Below are 22,078 nucleotides of genomic sequence, written 5' to 3'. Positions count from 1 at the left end.
AAGAATTAGAGAAATGTTTGAGTTAAGAGAAATGAGCCAGGTCAGTCAATATATTTAATGCTGCTCCTATTTCTACAGAACACATTTCTTGACCTCTTCTAAAGTTATGAATTATTCTAACAAAATCATAATGGGCTGAATTCAAATTCTAAAAATTTTATTTTATTTTATTTTTCAGAGTACACTCTAGAATTTTTTTCTACTAGCAATATCCTATATGTAGTTATCAGTAGTCTTATGACTCCAAAAGTCAATTCGTATTCAAATATCTGAAAGTAATTTTCAAAGAGAATTGAGTTTTAATTTTTTTGCTGAATTTTTATATAGTCTATTTTAACCTCAAAATTATTTTGCAAAGTTACTGCATTTCTATGCAAAATTATTGTTGTCTCTTTGAAACTCAACTTTTGTAATCTTTACACCTAAACTGAATTCCTCTGTTGCCAGCAGGTTCTACAAAACTCTTATTTCATAACTTTCATTTTGTGGTTTTTGGTACTGACACAACAAAATGACCTCATATTAAATGATGAAGCAGTAAAACAAAATTTATGTAGTGACAGTTTTGTGAAGATATCAGTTTTTATTCGGGTAGAACTCTATTTTAATAAATACTATTGCAATGTCTGTTTCTACCCAGTGGGATTATGCCATGCTCTGTAAATGAGTCCTAGCTAACAGTTCTTTGCTATACTGTTCACACATCCTTGATGACAGATGTTTCTTCAGGTGAAGAATGGAAATGCTGAAAAAGTTTGGATTTAGAAGAAAAATTCCCTCATTACAACTCTAATAAACTTTCACATCTAGGCACAATGGTATAAGCCTGTAATCCAAGCAATTCAGGAGGCTGAGCCAGAAGGATCACAAGTTCAAAGCCAGCCTCAGCTATTTAGTAAGATCCTGTCTCAAAAAAAAAAAAAAAAAAAAAGACCTGGGGATGTGGCTCAGTGGTTAAGTAACCCTGGGTTTAATCCCTGGTATAAAAATAAAACAAAAAAAAAAACCCAAAACAAAAACTTTCACACATAAAAAGTGTGTGTGCGTATGCACACATGCGTGTATGTGTGTGTGTGTGTGTAAATATATTCACATATAAGACTTATTTGAAAAAAACTTTTAAGTGACATTTTGAGATCTGCAACATTTAGCTCACACTAGAATAACTTTGGTCAAGCTTTGTCTGTGAAAAATTAATGCATGCAACATAAGGCCTTTGCATTTTCAGCAGAAAATAAAATAAAATTATTGTATTACTTAGAGCAGAATGTTGATACTTTAAAAACCATTTCAACAAGCATAGATAACATAAAAATAAATTCTGTTAACGCAAAACCCTCTTGAACCATCTATTTAATTGGGCTGGGGAATATACATGTCTTTCTTTTAAAACATTTATAGAATATAAGTTTCATCCATGTCTTTCAGGAAGAGATGAAGGAAGCAAGTATACAGTGTCATATAAATGTAATAAGGAGACACCAAGGGCTTCATCTGGTATGCTTGGGAAAGCATCTGTTCAACTATCTTGGCTGGCATAGCTCAACAGACATGCATGGGGGTACCTAACTCTAGGGTGTTTGGTGGGCTTTCTGGGTACACTCCAGGGGCATAAACCTTACCTTGATGGTAGCCAGGACCACCTCCATTACAGCACATTGTCTTGGTGATAGACCCTTGGCGTCCTCTCTAATCATGTGCTCCTGGAAAACAGGTTAATGACTGCTTACACAATCATCAGTTCATTTAATTCACTACTTTCAAAACATATGTATAATCCCATAACAATTTGAAATATCTTTTTCATATGGGTGTATTCAAAATGATTGTTTTGTCATATAGTTAATAAATATCCATTCTACCAAAGGAAATGCTACCTGACTCCTTAAAAAGTGGTACTTGTACAGAGATGTGACTTTATTTTCACTGCAAGTTTATGTAGAAAAAAAAAAGAGAGAAAGAACGAAAGAAGCCTGAGAATTTTGAGAATTGTGTGTCAAAGCCTTTTCACCTAAATTCCTTGCTTTGCTTTCTGTCATACTGAGAAGTCTCAAACACAGAAGGGACTTGAGGAGTAATTTTAGCCCCTCCTAATTAATACTCATGTAGTCTAAATACAGGGGCCCTACTTTATTCTCTTTCACAGATCCCCTTAATTCTTACTCATTACTGGGAAAAGCCCCAAAGAACTAATTGAATTTGGCTGTGGAGGTGTTCAATCTTTTGTAATCACTTTAATATTTTGGAACTGATTTCATTACTTAACAATGAATTTTCCTCATTGTCTCAACCCATCATTCAAAGCTTACTTAGGAAAACAATGGTAAAAATTTAGAGAAATAATAAAGAAAATAGGTATTTGTCTAGGAGAAAATTTAAAAATTTCTGATATCCCCCTGCCCCTCTACCCAATGGATACAATCCTTCAGGGCTGCTACTAATCTATTAACAACAATTCAACACACATTTATTGAGTGCTTATGACAAGCCACACTCTTGTAGGTGATTGAGATATTATTCAATAAAAAAAAGAATTTTGTCTTCCTGAAGTTCAGGTTCCTTCCAGCTTATGTTTGTACCTCTGTGTGAATTAAAGTCCCATGTGTGGATACAACTCTGCGAATGCATGGTTTGATTAATGGATCAGTGCCTTTGCTGGAATAAAAAGAATCCCTTTTCCTATGAGTCAGATCCAGCTCAGCACACAGGGCTTGGCAAGCGGAACATGGGCTTGGTTCCAGCCTTCACTTGCTCTGTTAGCTGGGTACTTCTGTGCAATGTTCAAAGTGTGCAATCATACCTAGGGGCTTGTCCTGTTCTGTCCCTTTTCTTATTCTATTATTTAGTAGATGCTGTGAGTTCCTGGAGATAATCTCTATCCATTTCACTTCTTCAGCTTTTCAGGGTCTACCTTGGCAACGGTCACTTGCTGGGCACCGAACATATTTTTGGTAATTGAATCATAATTTCTTCAGTTTATCTCATAGGGTTCAAAATACTTATTTCAAACAGAGTTATGCATGAAAATCTTTTTTTTTTTTGATACAAAAATTTGAACTTAAATAACAGTTCATTTAACATTTTTAAAAGAGGAATAGTAAATATCCATTGAGATTCAAAGGCTAAGAGAAATTCTTGCTAAATTATAGGGGAAATGCTTTATGACCTGTTAATACAAATATTTTATATTAAATAAAAATTTCTGATCTTGACTATTTTTATAATGCAATTATATTATTTTTAAATATTTACTGATAAATACTATATTTTGTATTATAAAATGTAATTTTTGCAGCAATAACTTTCTGAGACTTATTATTTCATTCAAATAAAGGAGTCTTTGGGAGATGACAGCAAAGAATTACTGAGCAAGTGAAAGATTTGTAGTAAATTCATAGTCTCAGGCATATTTACCAAGTAGTCTTTTTTTTTTTTTTTTGGTTATATCAACAGCCCATTTATGCATATTTACTTTTATTTTTATGTCAAATAAATTGAATCCCATTAAACAGTAATGTCAGGCCTGCATAATATGCATACATACAGAGTATGAAGTAATAGAGCTTATGTCAATTGTTAAATAAATACTTGTTTAATGATTAATCCTAAATCCATAGTCAAGTACAGAAAAGTTCCCCACATTATTCATATTTCTGATCTTGTGTTCTTTTAAGTAAGGTTAGTTTATTAACATTTATATTTATGAGTTCTCAAAGTATCCATCAGCACAATTATCTCAAATAGTGCCTTTCCAGCAGATCAAGTCTACTTTCAAATATATTGAAAGTGGAAAGTGGTTTAAAATTCTTTAAAAATAAAGTGGTAAAATAAAATAAAGTACTAAAACAAAAGTAAATGGCTTTATAAAATGTGAAGTTCTTTGTACCAGCTGGAGTTTCAGTATTTCACACAGAATTATAGAACATTTATAGATCTGTAATGCAAGTAATAATAATTATATGGACAAACTGAAAAATGATGACCAAGGGCCCAAAATAGAATTAAGCTAGCTTCTTATCACCTATGGTTCACAAGATTCTTGTTTTAGTCCTTCATATTATTTCAACATAGATAAAATAACTTTTAAAGATCATTTCATTCATAGATTGCCTTGAGGAATTAAAAGGATATTACCAAAGGGCAAAAAATTGGGGATCACAAAGTGTATGAGAGTGTCATGTTTTCAATGGATTCCAATTTTGGCTACCCAGAAGGCATATATCTCCAGGTAGCTAGCCTCTTTCCTACACAGAGTTCCTAAGATTTGGACAGGGCTTACTTCATCCCCCAGTGCAGGGCCGATATGAATTGAGACAACTGGCCCATGTCTTTTCCCAGGCTATTGTGATTATCTTAGGAATGGTGAAAACACTCCCTCAGAGCCAATGGTTTACCAGGAGATTTTCCTTGGATTCCTGATACTAATATGGGTGATTTTTTCCCCCACAAGATTTGAAGTTCATAGGATGTAAGAGCAGAAACAACCATCTTACAACCAGGAAGGAAGGTTTGTGGTGGTAATACATCAAACAAGGAGAAGAGCAGAGTTGAGAGAAAATAACCCCATCTTGGAACATTGATAGCATCCCTAATCAAGCAGTCTTGGAAATCAATGTTAGCACTGAACTATAAAATTTCATGCAACAATAAATTCCCTCTTTGTTTATGTTAGCTTGGCTTCTATCACTTGAAATTGAAAATATTTTAGCTGATATCACATTCAACTCAGGAAACTGAAGCCTAGGGAGAAGGAATGTTTCATAATATCACACAGATGCTAGACACGCAGTCAGGGTCATCTCTTTTAAAATGAGACCTACGCTGCTTCACCTTCATGGTTCTATATGAGAAACTTTGACACTGAATAAATCCATTTTTCAAGCAGGGTCCAGAAATCCCAGAGAGGTAATAAAAATAATAAAGAGAGATACAAGAGGAAAAAAAGTTTAGTAGTAATATCTACCTTCTATCTTCCTTCTTAACTATTAGTAGCCCTGGATGAGAAAAATTTTAGGTGTTGGTTATGTCTTCTCTAATGATTATTGATTTTAAGTGTTTTGTATTTTTCCTGAGGAAGGTAGATGATATTAATGATACAATTGAATACTGAAATTAGAAGTATATATTTCACCTTGGTAAATAATTATGCAAATGTCCCACTGTGTTGTAGATATAAAACAATACCAGTAATACATAACTATGTATTATATAAAATATAAAACAATACCAGTAATACTTAAGCTACCAACTGTGGACAAATGAAGTGGCATACTCCTTGCAGTTGCCAAGCAAAGATGATATATGCATTATCTTATTTATTTCTACAATCCTATGGACCAAATGTTAAGCTTCTCTGTGTTTTAAAATGCCACATATAAAAATTGGAAAGGTTAAATGCTTTGGCCCATGTCACAAATTTGGATAAATTTGAACCAAGGGAGTCTGTTCGTGCTACCCATTCTCTAGTGAGTAAAGAAAAAACAATATGCATTTTAACCAGCTAAGTTCCTATCCTAAGGAGATAGGGACTGAGTTTCCCTGTATAAATTTCAAGTTTGGGGAATTCCAAGTGATAACGAAGGGAAGGTTATTTCATCAATAAATCCTCACTTAATTTAATGGGATTGAACATGTCCACAAGTTCATTTTTTGCTTTGATGAGTTTTGCTTTCTTATATTGTATTTTTTGGCTGTAAGACTTCTCTAAGCTTCAGAGGATTTCTATGTAGTGTTCCATTTTGCTTTTATGCATACAAAGCAGTTTAATATATGAAAGAAAATATGTTCTCTAATAATTTGGCGCAAAAGCAATAATGCTAATGGCTATAATGCAAAGTTAGAAATTCTCAATGCAGATTGTGAGATCACAGACACACATCTTTCTAATCCCACCATGCTAGATATCCTTATAAGCAGGAGAATGGTTTTTTGCAGAGCTGTAGTTAGTTCATTACTTTTCACAGGAAACCAGTTTCTTTATTCTTATTACCTTCAGTTTGGATAACTGTCCAAGATCTTTAGCTGCGATGAAAATCATCTGAGGTCCCTAGAAACATACAAGAGAAAATGAAAGATGACTCAGTCTTCAGATTGTCAATGTTAGTCACAGTAGAAAAGTAGTAATTAGATCATTTTCTTTATTTCCCTTAGTATATTTGTGGCTTCTATATCCAATGCCCTTAATTGGTCTATTTAGATGGGACAAAGATATCTAGTAACTTGCCAGCACAGCAGACCTCAGAGGTGTCCCACTTCTGAGAGTGTTAGATTTGGGTTACTGAATGGATTGCAGTAACAATCCTGAAACTAACACAGCCAGTTTAAGGTAGCAGATGGACTGGACTTTTTTAGCTGTCACTCTCTTACTCCAATCCCCACAAATAAATCTATACAGAGCTGAAGAAGGTGGAGCTGAAATGCTGTCCAACCTATCAGATACCTGCCTCTTGATCTCTTCCTCAGCTGGAGGCTTTCTCTAGAACCCTCAAAACTTGGGGAAGAGAATTTGTAAAACACTGGAATAAACAATCCAAAGCAGTGGAATGAAGCAGTGGAGGCATGTCCAGTGGCATATGTAACTACAAAAGTACCAAATTTTGTGAAGTTCTTCAGTGGTTTGGAATATTCTCACAATAAAGAAAATCAGCTATTCTGGACCATTATTCTCTATGTTTTTCTTTCTCTCTCCTCTCTCTCTCTCTCTCTCTCATATCATTGGGGAATTAAAGACTACAAGGTTCTTGAAAACAGCAACAATGACCCATTTTGCTCATATTTTATAATAAGTATGTAGCACAGTGCATAGTACATTCTAGAAGCTCACAGGATATTTATTAAATGTATCACTGAATAAATGAATAATATAGGTTCCCACTTGTAGATATCAATACTAGGGAAAATTCACATGGTGATGAGCTTTTTTAGGAAAGACCTAATATAGAGATTGAAATGTTATATAGAACATTTCTGCTGTAACATGACATACACATTCTTGAAAACTCTCATAAGCTTCAAAATTGGGCACTAAAAATAGTAAGGTTTATGTGCAAAATGGTAGTGGACAAAGCAATAAAGCTCATAAAATTTTGTTACCAAAAAACTATCAAAATAATAATTGATTCTTTAAGAGATTGCTTGGACAGCTGGAAATGAGCTCAGTGAGGCTGATGGCCGCCTCAGGGATATTAAAAATGTAAAACAAAGAACAAGACAGTAGTATACAACTGTGGGCTGAGGTAATGCCCATGCAAGTAGGTATCAGAACACAGGAGACCTTCTCGAGAAAGACTCTATGTGCAGGGAAGCTCCTCCCCCTGCCCTTTTTTTTCTTTTTCTTCTTTGAATAGGTCTGTGCAGTAGCTGAGATGGGAGCTCTTTCTTTTCTGTTAAAGTCATACTTCTTCTATTATATTTCTGAGCCTCTGACCAAGGGAAATTTACATATAAAACAATCTAACTTTCAGATTATACTGATATAATTCCCCTATTGATTAATTATATGAAAGTTAACTGGTGTTATGGTATTATAGGAATATATTTCATACTGCATCAAAATAAGATGTCTGTGTGTGTATGTATTTATATACATGATTTGGACACCCATAAATACAGGCTATAAATGATTAAATGACACATTCATAGAATTAAGCAAAACTAAAAGTAATTTATATTTTATCACTCACTGGTAGTAAATCGATAAAAATATATTTATATTTGAATCATGATATACTTTATAAGAAAATATTTTCTGCACATATAATTCCACTTGAGATATGTGGACTGAGTGTACATGACTAATGGTGTCAATACGTATTTTAGTTTGGTTTATAATTACTCATTATGTGTATCCATTTATCTTCCTCAGTCACAGAAAAAAATCAATTACTCCATAACAAGTACTTGTTAGGTTATCTTTTTTCCCTTACTTTTATTAAGATATGTGACCTGAAATATCTGGCATACTATGTAGCCACTTGACCATTGTCTAACTTTACTGCCAATTGATCCCTTAGGTTCTCTTTTATTTTACTGTGTGTAATATAATCACATTCTTCAAATCCAGTTAGAGCAGTCTATTCTATTAACCTCCAAGTCAGGAGGTAATAGATGAAAGCAGAAAGAGAAGGTGAAAAGATCCCATGTTGTAGTGTTGGAACGATCTTCTAAAGCTATAAAATTAAAGAAAGAAACACAGTGGCTACATTATTTCTCTGTGTGGTCACAGTAAAAATAAGCAAAAATCATATATGTAAACCAGACAACTGTACAAATGGAACTTGGATACACATTTTTAAAGAGAAGTTTTGAGTGACAAGCAAGTGTGGTGCTTGATTCCTATTACCACTATTTAAAACTTATTTGGCTAAAAAAAATGTAATTTGATAAAAATTGTGATAAATTGCATACCAAACCCTCTTTCTCAAAAATGGATTTAAATAGTACATCATCTGGATCAAAAGCACTCATTTTTTTTTAAAAAAGAAGACAATTAGATGTGTTTTTAAAACTACATTTTAAATACTTACTGTTTGGTCTGTCAGAGGAGGGAGAACAATTTGTTTTTCTATTTTGTTAAGAACTAGTTTCCATAGTTCTTTCAAAACTCGCTTCAGGACTGTTTTCTCACAGATTTTTGCTGAAAGACTTAATCTGAATAAAATAAAACACACACTCATAAATGTACCAACTTACTCTATGAATCAGAATTTCCCATTAATTACCAAGATTCAAATACCTGAACAGGCCTTGATAATTTTCAAATGGTGAATTCCATTTACTTCAAAAGATTCATAATACCAAAGTATTTTAATCATACTGCACATTAGGTAATTCATTATATTTGGTAGAAAATGAAATCTGATAATTTGTTTCCTTAAATTGTTTCCTTAATTAACAGGCTTCAGACAGAAAAATACTGTTCCATGTACATCAATACACATTTAAAGACAAAAGATCCCTTTTATTTGTATATAAAATCAGTTCAGCCAAGAGCAATTTCTGAGATCAGTCACCAGGGTTTGGTGTGGGGCTGAGAAGAAGATAATAGAACCAATATTTTTCACCCACCAGATGGCAGACCCCTGAGGGATATCCTTGGAACTTTATCTCTGCTACTTTGAAAACCATTGTTCAAGGGGATCATTTCTAGTTTGCTGATGAAAATTTATAGTATAGACATGGTAGAAACCAGCAGATATGTCATGGCAGAATGACAAATGTGATCTCCAGAGAGACTTAGGATGATGTGAGATAAAACAAATACGCCAATTTTGCTGCAGACCTGTCATTTCTACTTTCTAAAGGTCTGAATTTAAGAACTAATCTGTGTATGTATTCAGCAGGGTAAACAGCCCTGCTCAGGCTGGAACCAGAACAGAACTAAAATCAGTGACATGTATGTGGCTCTTCATGGGGTTTCTGCTAATTGGAAATGGAGTTTACAGCTCATTTTATGTACTGGTGAGATCTTAATGGAGAAGGTGAAACCATAAAGAAATAGGATGTTTTATTTACAGAGGCTGCACAAAGGCAGAGAAAGCCTATGCATTTATAATATAACGTGATTTCTAAGGGGATTTTCTCTAAAGCACCCTAAAGACTCTCAGTCCCCTATTGTTTGTTTTGAAAATAATTGAAAATACAGGGGAAACATAGTAACTGCTTCCTTAATGTAGTCAGAGTTAACTGATTTGATCACGCAAACCAGAAAGCTTGTATTTTATGACCTGAGCTACCTAGATTGGCTGAACACAGAGCCAATTAACCATATGTTTTTCAAATGCCATATGTTTAACTGGTGTTATGGTAGAGATGAGAGGTGTCCCCCAAAAGCTCCTGTGTGAAACATGCAAGAGTGTTTAGAGGTGAAATGATGGGGTTATGAGAATCTTAACCTCATCAGTGTGTTAATCTCCTGATAGAGATTAACTGGGTGTAACTGTAGGCGGGTGGATTATACCTGGGGGAGGTGGGTCATTGGGGGCCTGACTTTGGGTCATATATTTTCTCCTTGTTGAGCAGAGCTCTTACTCTGTGTCCTGGTTGCCATGTTTTGAGCTACTTTCCTCCACTACTCTTTTACCATGATGTTGTGCCTCACCTCGTACCCCAAGGAATGAAGCCATTTTATCTATGAACTGAGACCTCTGAAACTATGAGCCCCCAAATAAACTTTTCTCCTCTCAAATTGTTCTTGTCAGGTCTTTTGATCACAGTAATGAAAAAGCTGACTGAAACAACTGGCAATAGAGATTTCTTGTTATATAGTTGGTGATATTTGTGTAAAAACTTACCCAGATGTTTTCCCTCCACCTGGAATGCCTATCCCTCATTTCCATACATCCAGATCCTGTCCACCTTCAAATTAACCAATCCAAAGGACATTTCTACTTATTCTAAAGAGACTATCATTTTATCCCTTATTATGTTTATTTGTGTAACGTTTTTATTCCTCTTCTTAAACTATTAGCTCTTTGAAAACAATCAGTAGCTGACTTTTAAATATCTTCTCTAACCAGTGGCTTTAAACTTACACATTCTGCGGATACAAAAACATATCAAAAAAATTTTGCACCATGATCAAGTAGGATTCATCCCTGGGATGCAAGGCTGGTTCAATATACGGAAATCAATAAATGTTATTCACCACATCAATAGACTTAAAAATAAGAACCATATGATCATCTCGATAGATGCGGAAAAAGCATTCGACAAAGTACAGCATCTCTTTATGTTCAAAACTCTAGAAAAACTAGGGATAACAGGAACATACCTCAATATTGTAAAAGCAATCTATGCTAAGCCTCAGGCTAGCATCATTCTGAATGGAGAAAAACTGAAGGCATTCCCTCTAAAATCTGGAACAAGACAGGGATGCCCTCTCTCTCCACTTCTCTTCAACATAGTTCTCGAAACACTGGCCAGAGCAATTAGACAGACGAAAGAAATTAAAGGCATAAAAATAGGAAAAGAAGAACTTAAATTATCACTATTTGCAGATGACATGATTCTATACCTAGCAGACCCAAAAGGCTCTACAAAGAAACTATTAGAGCTAATAAATGAATTCAGCAAAGTGGCAGGATTTAAAATCAACACGCATAAATCAAAGGCATTCCTGTATATCAGCGACAAATCCTCTGAAATGGAAATGAGGACAACCACTCCATTCATAATATCCTCAAAAAAAATAAAATACTTGGGAATCAACCTAACAAAAGAGGTGAAAGACTTATACAATGAAAACTACAGAACCCTAAAGAGAGAAATAGAAGAAGATCTTAGAAGATGGAAAAATATACCCTGTTCATGGATAGGCAGAACTAACATCATCAAAATGGCGATATTACCAAAAGTTCTCTATAGGTTTAATGCAATGCCAATCAAAATCCCAACGGCATTTCTTGTAGAAATAGAGAAAGCAATCATGAAATTCATATGGAAAAACAAAAGACCCAGAATAGCAAAAACAATGCTAAGCAGGAAGTGTGAATCAGGCGGTATAGCGATACCAGACTTCAAACTATACTACAGAGCAATAGTAACAAAAACAGCATGGTACTGGTACCAAAACAGGCGGGTGGACCAATGGTACAGAATAGAGGACACAGAAACCAATCCACAAAACTACAACTACCTTATATTTGATAAAGGGGCTAAAAGCATGCAATGGAGGAAGGATAGCATCTTCAACAAATGGTGCTGGGAAAATGGAAATCCATATGCAACAAAATGAAACTGAATCCCTTTCTCTCGCCATGCACAAAAGTTAATTCAAAATGGATCAAGGAGCTTGATATCAAATCAGAGACACGCCTTCTGATAGAAGAAAAAGTTGGCTACGATCTACATACTGTGGGGTCGGGCTCCAAATTCCTCAATAGGACACCCATAGCACAAAAGTTAATAACTAGAATCAACAAATGGGACTTACTCAAACTAAAAAGTTTTTTCTCGGCAAAAGAAACAATAAGAGAGGTAAATAGAGAGCCTACATCCTGGGAACAAATCTTTACTCCTCACACTTCAGATAGAGCCCTAATATCCAGAGTATACAAAGAACTCAAAAAATTAGACAATAAGAGAACAAACAACCCAATCAACAAATGGGCCAAGGACCTGAACAGCCACTTCTCAGAGGAGGACATACAATCAATCAACAAGTACATGAAAAATGCTCACCATCTCTAGCTGTCAGAGAAATGCAAATCAAAACCACCCTAAGATACCATCTCACTCCAGTTAGATTGGCAGCCATCATGAAGTCAAACAACAACAAGTGCTGGCGAGGATGTGGGGAAAAGGGTACACTTGTACATTGCTGGTGGGACTGCAAATTGGTGCAGCCAATTTGGAAAGCAGTATGGAGATTTCTTGGAAAGCTGGGAATGGAGCCACCATTTGACCCAGCTATTCCCCTTCTTGGTCTATTCCCTAAAGACCTAAAAAGAGCATGCTACAGGGACACTGCTACATCGATGTTCATAGCAGCACAATTCACAATAGCAAGACTGTGGAACCAACCTAGATGCCCTTCAATAGATGAATGGATAAAAAAAATGTGGCATTTATACACCATGGAGTATTACTCTGCATTAAAAAATGACAAAATCATAGAATTTACAGGGAAATGGATGGCATTAGAGCAGATTATGCTAAGTGAAGCTAGCCAATCTCTAAAAAACAAATGCCAAATGTCTTCTTTGATATAAGGAGAGTAACTAAGAACAGAGTAGGGTCGAAGAGCATGAGAAGAAGATTAACATTAAACAGGGATGAGAGGTGGGAGGGAAAGGGAGAGAGAAGGGAAATTGCATGGAAATGGAAGGAGACCCTCAGAGTTATACAAAAGTACATACAAGAGGAAGTGAGGGGAAAGGGAAAAATAATACAAGGGGGACAAATGAATGCCAGTAGAGGGGGCAGAGAGAGAAAAGGGGAGGGGAGGGGAGGGGAGGGGGGATAGTAGAGGATAGGAAAGGCAGCAGAACACAACAGACACTAGTATGGCAATATGTAAATCAATGGATGTGTAACTGATGTGATTCTGCAATCTGTATATGGGGTAAAAATGGGAGCTCATAACCCACTTGAATCAAAGTGTGAAATATGATATATCAAGAACTATGTAATGTTTTGAACAGCCAACAATAAAAAATTTAAAAAAAAAAGAAAAAAAATAAATTACACATTCTGAATTAGTTCTAAAAACTTCTGCAACTTTCCATGTCTCATATATGTTTTTCAAAAAAATGTAAATCACTCACAAAATTTTAAAGCTCATAGATTCTTTTCTGTCTTTATACATTATCTATTTCCACTAAAAATTACAAAAAATGACATATACGATGATATAATAAAGTATAATTTAAAATACAAAATTAAGACTAAGTAAAATAAGCATCTAAATGCATGGAAAATAAGGGTCAATCCACTTTTTCAATTAGCTCACTATACAGGTGGTGAAATGGACTCTGTCTTTCTCTATTTCCAGGAGTATGCAAAACCATATACCATTTGAGGAGCATAAAATTTGAAATCTCTGTGCCTCAGAACAAAAACCCTCTTAGCTACCAATATTTATTTATTCTCATTTTTTCCCTTTCATGTACAAAGTTGTCATGTTTTTTTTTTCTAGTAATAAAATAAATGATTGCTCTTTAATGAACACATTTAGTTTTACAAATATCTTTTTAAAGCTGTTGTGCATAGGAGAAATAATATTTTGTAAGGCCTCATCAGTCAAGAAAATTAAGTAAAGATAATAAGTAAAGGCAATAAGTAAAGGTAAAAGTGGATAGAAAACTTACGTTTTGTCCAAGAAGTCCATAAGCGGTCTTAAAACAATCTCTGCATCCATTGCTGCACTATTCTTATTAGATGTGCTATTTCCATTTGCTCTCATTTGATTTAGTTCAAAACTCATCTGTTTTATGCATTCTTCAATTATAAGCTGGAAACTAAAGAAAAACAATATAAATTCTGGAATAAAAGTAAACATTTTTCTTGGGCTGTTTGAATTCTACCATGAGGATCTGTTTCAAATAGCATGAATTCTTTTGTTCATTAGTTCTGAAACTTAATTTCAACTGCAAAAAAAAAAAAAAAAAATGGTTACAATGTAAGCTCACTTGGTACCATTATATGTGAATCAGACTAAAGTGAAACTTTTCAAGTTGAATTAATTTAAATAGGTTCTTCAGCCTCTGAGTAAGAGCTATTATGATTTTCTGAGTGTTTTTTGAAAAAACGTTCCTCTAGAAAGACTGTTGACTTTGGGATGCACCTTCTTCACTTGCTTTTGGTAACTCCACACTCTGCTGGCTTTCTACCACCATCACTGGCTGCTCCCTCTCAACTGCCTGACTTCTACCCACTGGAGTAGGATTGCCATATTAAATCAAATAAGAACACAGGGGACCTAATTAAATTTGAATTTCAAATAGTAAATATTTTTAGCATAAATCTGTACATGTAATATTTGGGACAGACTACACTAAAAATTACTCACTGTTTATGTGAAATTCAAATTTCACTGCATTTTATCTGTTTACCCTATGTTGGGATGCTCCAGGCTTGATCCCTGGACCACTCTTCTCCCTCAACAATCACTCCCTTGACTATCCCATCTGGCCCCATGGCTTCCATACTACTTACATACTGGTGATTCTCAAGTTCACATGTGCAGATCCAACTTATACCCCACACACCAGGCTGTTTTATTAAACTGGCTATGCAAACTTTCCACTTGAAAATCTGAGTTCCGTAAACCCAGAAGCCAATCTGTCAACACACTGTGTCCTAAATCTAAAGACTTTTTCCTTCTAAAGACTACTTACCCCCACACCTTTCACCTAAACTGGCATGGTGATTTTTCTAAGTCTCTTTCTGTTCAACCCGCTATAGTTATCTTTTTAAAAATAGACATGATTGTGCTCCCCCCTTGTTAAAAAATTGTCAATAGCTTCCAAACAAAATTGTAACCAAGTATAGAGCATTTCGTAGACTATAAAGTCCAACATGACCTGGTGCTGGTGATCTCAATGATGTTACTTCTTGCCTCCTTTCTTTTAGCTTCACTGCAGTGCAGCCAAAACCCTCTCTTTGGTGTCCTGGGATGCTCCAAAGAGCATGTTTACCATATGTCCACTGTTATGTGCCCTCTGCCAGGGAAATTCTCATGCTATTTTTGGTCTTTCATTTGGGGCATAAGCCAAATGATTCTTCGGAGAAGTCTTCCGTGAGTGCTCAAACTAAAATGGCTTTCCCATCATTTTCATTCCTTAACTGTTTATTTTTCCTTAATTGTGTTGTTCATCATTTGACAGAATGCCTACTTTTAGTTTGTTTGCTGCCTATTGCCTCCACTAGGATAAAAGTTCCACAGGACCAGGGGTTGTTCAGAATTATTTGCACATACCATTCACATATTCAGAAAATGCAAGAACAGTAGTTAAATTTTTTTCAATATTGTATATTGAAAATTACTAAGAGGATAGATTTTCAATAAAATTTTCTCAGTATACGTACAACTGACAACTCTGTAAAGGTGATACATGTGTCAATTAGCTTGAATGTTGTGATCATTTCATAAGGTTATTCATCTTAAATATATACAATTTTTATATGTTGATGATATCTCAATAAAACTATGCAAAAAAGAAATATTGGTTAAATGTACCAATGGATGATCTCCTTTCACCTGCCTTGACTGCTTACCACTCTCAGGATTTAAGCAAGTTTGTGAAGAGTAACCCTTTGTGCTGCTTTTCTTCTCTATGTCCTCAGTATCAGTTTTGGTGGCTCTTACCTAAGCAGCAGCAAGTAGTAAGAGATTTAAGTAGTGGAGAGTCTTAGCCTTATTGTTAAGATATTTCCAACAATACTTCCATGTTTCTGATAATAGGAGTAAATATAAGTATATTCAGATACACACACACACATACACACACACACACACAATTTCTTAGGAGAATGGGAAAGTTTGGGAAATGGCCAAATCACTGCAATGATAATGAGAAGCAGGAATTCCAGTCAGTATTTTAAAGTACTGAGAGCAAGTCAGTCCCATTTTTCTTCCAAATACAATGATTTTAATTTTATTTGAAAAGTATAAATTACCCAAATTTTATATAGAAGTTTAGGCTTTTTCACTATATAATGCTTTCATTATGAATTAAGCAAAATATACATGTTTATTCATGTACACACATTTTATAAATACTTAATAAATATCTACTATGTGCCAATCACTATTTTATGTGCTGAGAGTACATCAATTAATAAAATAGGCAGAAGTACTTGTTCCTGTAGCATATGTGAGACCTTACCTTGTTTTTTAGTTCTTGCTTTTACCTAGTATGATGAATCTTTAATAGATTTTAAATTAAACAACTTGGATCTCTTTCTTGTTCCTAGTCCTTTAGTAGCAGATTTGTAAACACACTGGTCCATAATCTGGGGCATATATTCAAGACCTGATTCTACTTCTACCATTATATTTGGCTCGTCTCCCATCGTTTTTTTGTTTTTTGTTTTTAATTGTTGTTGGGATTGAACCCAGGTGAGTTTTATCACTGAGCTATGTTCCCAGCCACCCCTCCCCCCACTTTTTTTGAGCAGTTACTGTCTCACTAAGTGGCTAGAATGGGCTTCCAATCTGTCATCTTCATGACTCAACCTCTCCAGGCTCTGGGATTACAGGTGTGAACCACCATGCCCAGCCACTCTCCGTCTTTGGATCCTGACTTCTCCTTGGTTTTCTGTACTGTTGAGAACATCATTCTTACCCCTCTAGACTTGCCATTTGTATTGGTTCCTTGATCTTTGGATCTCTGCTGAACCCTCTGGGTATGACTCATTTCTTATCTATCTTTACGGTTATCAGGTTTCAATGGAATAAGCTCTTCTAAGCTCTTATTCAGAGGAATTAATCCTGGCTATTAGGCTTTTATCTGGCTGCACCTGTGTCTAGCCTCTTATAAGGTAGCAGTTGCAAGGGAGGGAGGAAAAGGGAATGGTAGGGAAAGTGGGCAAGGTCTGGGTCTTTGTGGTGGTATGCGTACTTAATGGGGCTAATGGAGTAGACACTTGACAGGATAGAAACAAAAGGCAAACAATATTAGAAATTTCTAACAGGTTGATTTTCCACTAGGTCATCAATGATCCTGATGGCTTTAATAAGAATTATCTTTTAAATAACTACTTTCTTTTGCACCAATTCTCAAAATCAAGGCATGGGGATGAGATGATAGACTGAGCAGAGAGCATAAATTTATGTTTCAAATATGTGAAAAGTAGGTTCTTAAACAGATCTATATTGTAAACTCAATCATAAGCCAGCTCTGTGTGTGGGATCAAGCATATGGAAGAAGTATTCTCAGTATTTCATGGACAATACCACTCTATGATTACAAGAGACCAGGGTAAACAAACACCTGCATTTCACCTAAAAAGCCTTTGTCTCTATCAATTGTTTTAGTAAATTCACCAAAAAATTCCTTCCCTCCCTCCCTCCCTCACTTCCTTCCTTCCTTCCTGGTTGGAAAAGTTTTTATTAACTAGCTTGAATAGAAGTAGTGCCACTAAATAATAACAGACTTTGCTAACACCCAAGGAGTCAAATACTCAGAAGAATTCCTATGAAATATTCCTGAGTCCTCTGTATATTTAATCCAGCCATCCTCTGGTACTAAAGGTATCAGTAAGAAAGACACAGTAAACAAACAAACAAAAAATTGAAAAATATGTGTGTAAGCAGAAATCTAAGTGGCACAAGTTTTGAAAATTTTAAGAACATCTTTAATAAATCACTGAAGTGAACTCCTGTAGTCATGCATCAGGAAACCAGTTACCCATGTTTCAAATGGTTTGGCTCTTCTCTGGCTTTACGGCAATATCATCCTAGCTGGTATATATAGTAGAATAATTGATTGTTTTTCTTAATACTATAAAATCAAACTGATTTTTGAGGTTAATTATGTACTTATTTTTAAAGCTTTATATTGCTAATTTAGACCTGAAGAAGGATCAGTTGAGACTGAATTTATCTAGTTTGGCTTTCCAACAAATCACACTGATCACGGTGGACTTGCCATCTATTGCACATGTGAAGTATCATAGCAACGGGCATATAATAATTATTCTTTTTATAAGGAAAGTGTGACATATGGCCTGTTTACTCTAATAATCTGAATAGCCCTAAATGAATGAAATGCTAAATTATTTTCTATACTTAAAAAATAATGAAGGAATGGGTCATGGGTAGCCAAGGGTTTCAATATCTAGGCTAAAATATCCAAACTCATACGACTAAAATATTTCAGATGCCCTTCTAATGGCCCCAATCCTTCTTTCAGAATTGACATCTGTCCTTTTTATTCTTTCAAATCTGAATTCATAGGTTAACCTTTGCAAACAAAACATTCTTCCCTTTCAAAAAAAAATCAAAATACAAGAAAAAGCACTTTTACAAGGAGTAATTTAGTATGCTTTATTTATATTCTAGTTCTGTTTATTTTTTGTGAAGTTCTGAACACTTTTCTAGCTAATCTTGACTCGTTTTTTCTCACCCTAACTTTGCTAAACAATCCCTCCTATTGCTTGTAGCTGAAGGCAACATTATTTCTGTTAACCACACATTAATGTACAACCAGATCAGAGGCAAGCCTGAAAAGGCTGAGCCAAAGCCCCATCACTAAGTGTCAGAGCCAGTGACACCCCACATTTGTGAACAACTGCTGCCTCTCCAATTCCAGGTACAACCACCTTCCTGTTGCTGATTAACATTCAGGCCAAGTAGGCAAGGTCATGCAGATCAGCTAACATAATTGAGCAGAGGCATCAACTACCCTAATCTCCCATTTGGCTTGAGTCTCCTGCTCAGCATCTGAGCTGTGAAGGTCGGCTCCATAAGGACGACACCACTTGGCTAAAGGAGTTGTAAACACAACTCTGATTATCAAGAGAAGGATAAGTATGTTTTTTTTTTAAATTGTGTTTTATTGTTTGTGGGAGGCCAACCTTACAGGTGACTGAGTTACACTCCCTAGCTGGGTGCTGAGGCGCTCAGTCACAGAAATGGGTGTGTCTTGCTACAGCCCCATGGGTGAAGCTATGCTCACCTGTTCCTTTGTAATATAACCCCTTGCCCTGTTTAGGATAGAATCTTCCATGGAAGTGCCTTGTGTGTGTCCCCTCCTCTTACTGTGCCCTTGGGTGTGGCCTACCCAGATGTCAGTCAACCTGCTGACAGTGGACATCATGAAGATAGACTCAGCCCCCTGAAACCTGACCCCTTGCCTCATTTGAATAGCTTCTCCTCAATAAAAGGGGTCAACACGTGTTCTCTCTCTCTTTTTGTGGACCCTTAAGGTCAGAGGAGCCATCACAGCAACCCCAAAGAAAAAGGTATTTGTGTCTCTTGTGTGGTTATTTCGTGCAGCCCAGTTAGCCCAGTTTAACTAGAGTGACCCCTGAGCCTTTTAGTCGCGGGAACAGAAACCCGGCAATTGTTGTATTTGAGGGGAAAAAAATGATGTTTTCAGTGTTGCTTCTGTTTAGTCTTTCTGATTAAAAAAGGCACTGGTAATGAGCAAATGTATCTCTCTACAACATGTTAAGTAATGAGTAGTGTTTAAAGAGATAGTCCCTGCCGTGGAAGAAACCTTTATACTTTCATTGGAAAACTGAACACGTAGTTTAAATTGGTAAGTCAACATGTATTGAACTAATATTTAAATCAAATTCTATAGTAAATTAATTAACTTCTTCAAAGATGTATTTGTTTCTATCTGTTTTAACATTTGATAATGAGATGCTTCTTGCACAGGACCAAAATCAAATTTGTTTATGGTGAACTTCTCTTGCTTTATAACCATACCATGTACAGATTAAGTTGACTTTTTTTATATGGAAAAAATGTAGATATGTCAGTAGTTTCCAAACTCATGCCTATGGGAGAGTTGCAATCAGATTCCTAAGCCTTAAAATGGAGAATCTTGACTTCATTTGATACAGGGTTAGGGATTCAGGCATTCTGAAGCACAACCACATGGACATGTATGCCATGAGCACAACCTGTATTTCTTTCATATGCAAAATTTTTTCCTTCCTCCTTCCCTTTCTCCATACTTTCAATAGCCAATTGCCAACCTCTACATGCTGGGATTGCAGACAGGTATAAGATATGATTCCAGCCCTTAAGGAGCACAGAAGAAAGTGATGGAAACTAGACCAGTAAATTGAAATGTAGAGCACAGTGTTGCAAGTGGTACCCAAATGAAGGATGCCTAGAGATCTGGGGAGCATTCAGCATGGCATCAGTATTAGAGGGAGGGGTCACAAAAGAGTTTTCAGAGGAGGCTATGCTTAAATCAGGTCTGGAAGTTAAATGGATTTAGTCAGAGGAATATCTCTGAAGGCATGAATATTATAAATGAATTCAAACACATTTAGATAATAACTACTCAGGCCACTTACCTTTCTCCATATGTGACGCTGAGCTCATCCAGAACCCCACTGAGTTTAACTTGAAGTTCTTTTAGAATGGTACTAGCTTCGGGATCCAGCTGCAGAAAGATCATAAACAATGTTACTTTGGAGTTTTGAGAATTATGCCTTTTTTTCTATTAGAAGCATTTTCTTCTTATATTCAAACAACACATACATACTTTTCCCTCTCTTTTTGCCTTTGAAATCAAATAAAAAAGTTTAGGAAATTTTGAAGAAGTAGGGGAAGGGGTTCTTGCATATGAAAAATTTATTGAATTGCATGGCATGCTTACAAATAAGGCTAGATAGCAAAGTTTTGTTGATTACAGCAATGGGATTCAAGACATGACCAAAACATCATCTAGAGCACTATATTTTCATAATTTAGAAAGTCTAATGTGTTATATATTAGTTAAATATATGTGTTGCTTCAAAATATATTTCAGTTTTTAATATTACTGTAAAGCAACAGACCCATTAGAAATATAAATTCAGTTAAAAGTTAACTTTTGAGAACACGTTGAGTATACCTAATCCAAAATGCTTGAGACTATAAATGTTTCAGATTTCAGAGTTTGTCATAGTTTAGAATATTTGCTTAGACTTTACTGTGTTAGCATTTGTTATACCAAACTTTGAAACTTGAAATGCTCCAAAATCTAAAACTTTCTGAGTACTGTCATGACACTCAAAAAATTTTGAGCTTGGAACATTTTGGATTAGGGATGCTAAACTTGTATTCATATTGCTCATTCTTAGAAAGTATATTTTCCCAACTTTAGAATTTTAAATTAATGGGAGAAACAAACTATCTACATACTTCCATGTTTTTCTGGAGTTGATAGGTCTGACTTCACTTCCATGGTGTCATTTGTAACTTGGAGTTCAAGATTCAAATCTTAACATTTTATTTTTCTTCAGGACCTCAATTATTTAGAATTTAGAGATAATCTCATAAGCAAATTTGGGGATAAAAGAAAAATAACCAAATCAAGATAATTTAATTGTGATGCTCACTTATACATTGCAAAGTTTAGAAGACAATTTTTCTTTTTATCTCATTGTTCTTAAAATATTGTTAGTAAATATTACCAAATAGCTTACTATAAGTAAACACAAACAATAGCCTACCAATCTTCTAGCTTGAATTTATTTTTACAATTAACGTGTAAGTTCAACACATACTTTACCAAGTATGAAGAAAATCATGTTTTTGTTTATAAACAAAATGAAAACTTTATAACAGATGTATTGTATCAAGCAGAGAGAAATTCATGTGAAAGGCAACCTGGAATATTCTCTGAAATTAAAATGCAAGTCAATCTTCCTTACTTTATCCTTCAGAAATTTAGTTTCCTACCATTAATATCTATAGTTCTTACACAAGCTGATCTACTGAAAAGAAATGGAAGGGATAAAGACAACTTTTGAAAGTAAAAAATTCAAGCATGGCTTACTATAAATGAGACAATCTAGAAGCATATCAAATTAATATAGGACCCAATGTCAGTTTAATCTCCTGGGACCTAGTCCAGGACCAAAAAGTTCCCCTGAGTTTACCTAAATTCTTGACCTAAATTCTATAATC

At 35.1% G+C, this 22,078-nt stretch overlaps 1 protein-coding gene across 3 annotated transcripts in view; it reads right to left on the bottom strand.

Moving 5' to 3' along the window:
* Unc13c (unc-13 homolog C) overlaps nt 1-22,078 on the bottom strand; it is a 601,300-nt gene that overhangs the window by 70,882 nt on the left and 508,340 nt on the right. For all 3 annotated transcript variants that reach the window (XM_058584813.1, XM_058584812.1, XM_058584814.1), the window contains 5 exons: nt 20,479-20,567; nt 13,809-13,958; nt 8,526-8,649; nt 5,990-6,046; nt 1,623-1,703 (listed from right to left, as the gene is read on the bottom strand). In XM_058584813.1, coding sequence (XP_058440796.1) covers nt 1,623-1,703; nt 5,990-6,046; nt 8,526-8,649; nt 13,809-13,958; nt 20,479-20,567 — 501 coding nt within the window. The remainder of the gene's footprint in view (nt 1-1,622; nt 1,704-5,989; nt 6,047-8,525; nt 8,650-13,808; nt 13,959-20,478; nt 20,568-22,078) is intronic.

The sequence above is a fragment of the Marmota monax genome, unplaced genomic scaffold, assembly GCF_021218885.2.
Source record: "Marmota monax isolate L192 unplaced genomic scaffold, Marmota_monax_Labrador192_F-V1.1 WCK01_AAM20220418_F8-fsc00001, whole genome shotgun sequence".
In the NCBI taxonomy this organism is placed as follows: domain Eukaryota; kingdom Metazoa; phylum Chordata; class Mammalia; order Rodentia; family Sciuridae; genus Marmota; species Marmota monax.
The sequence above is the reverse complement of the archived record's forward strand: the minus strand, read 5'-3'. Positions and strand labels throughout refer to the sequence as shown.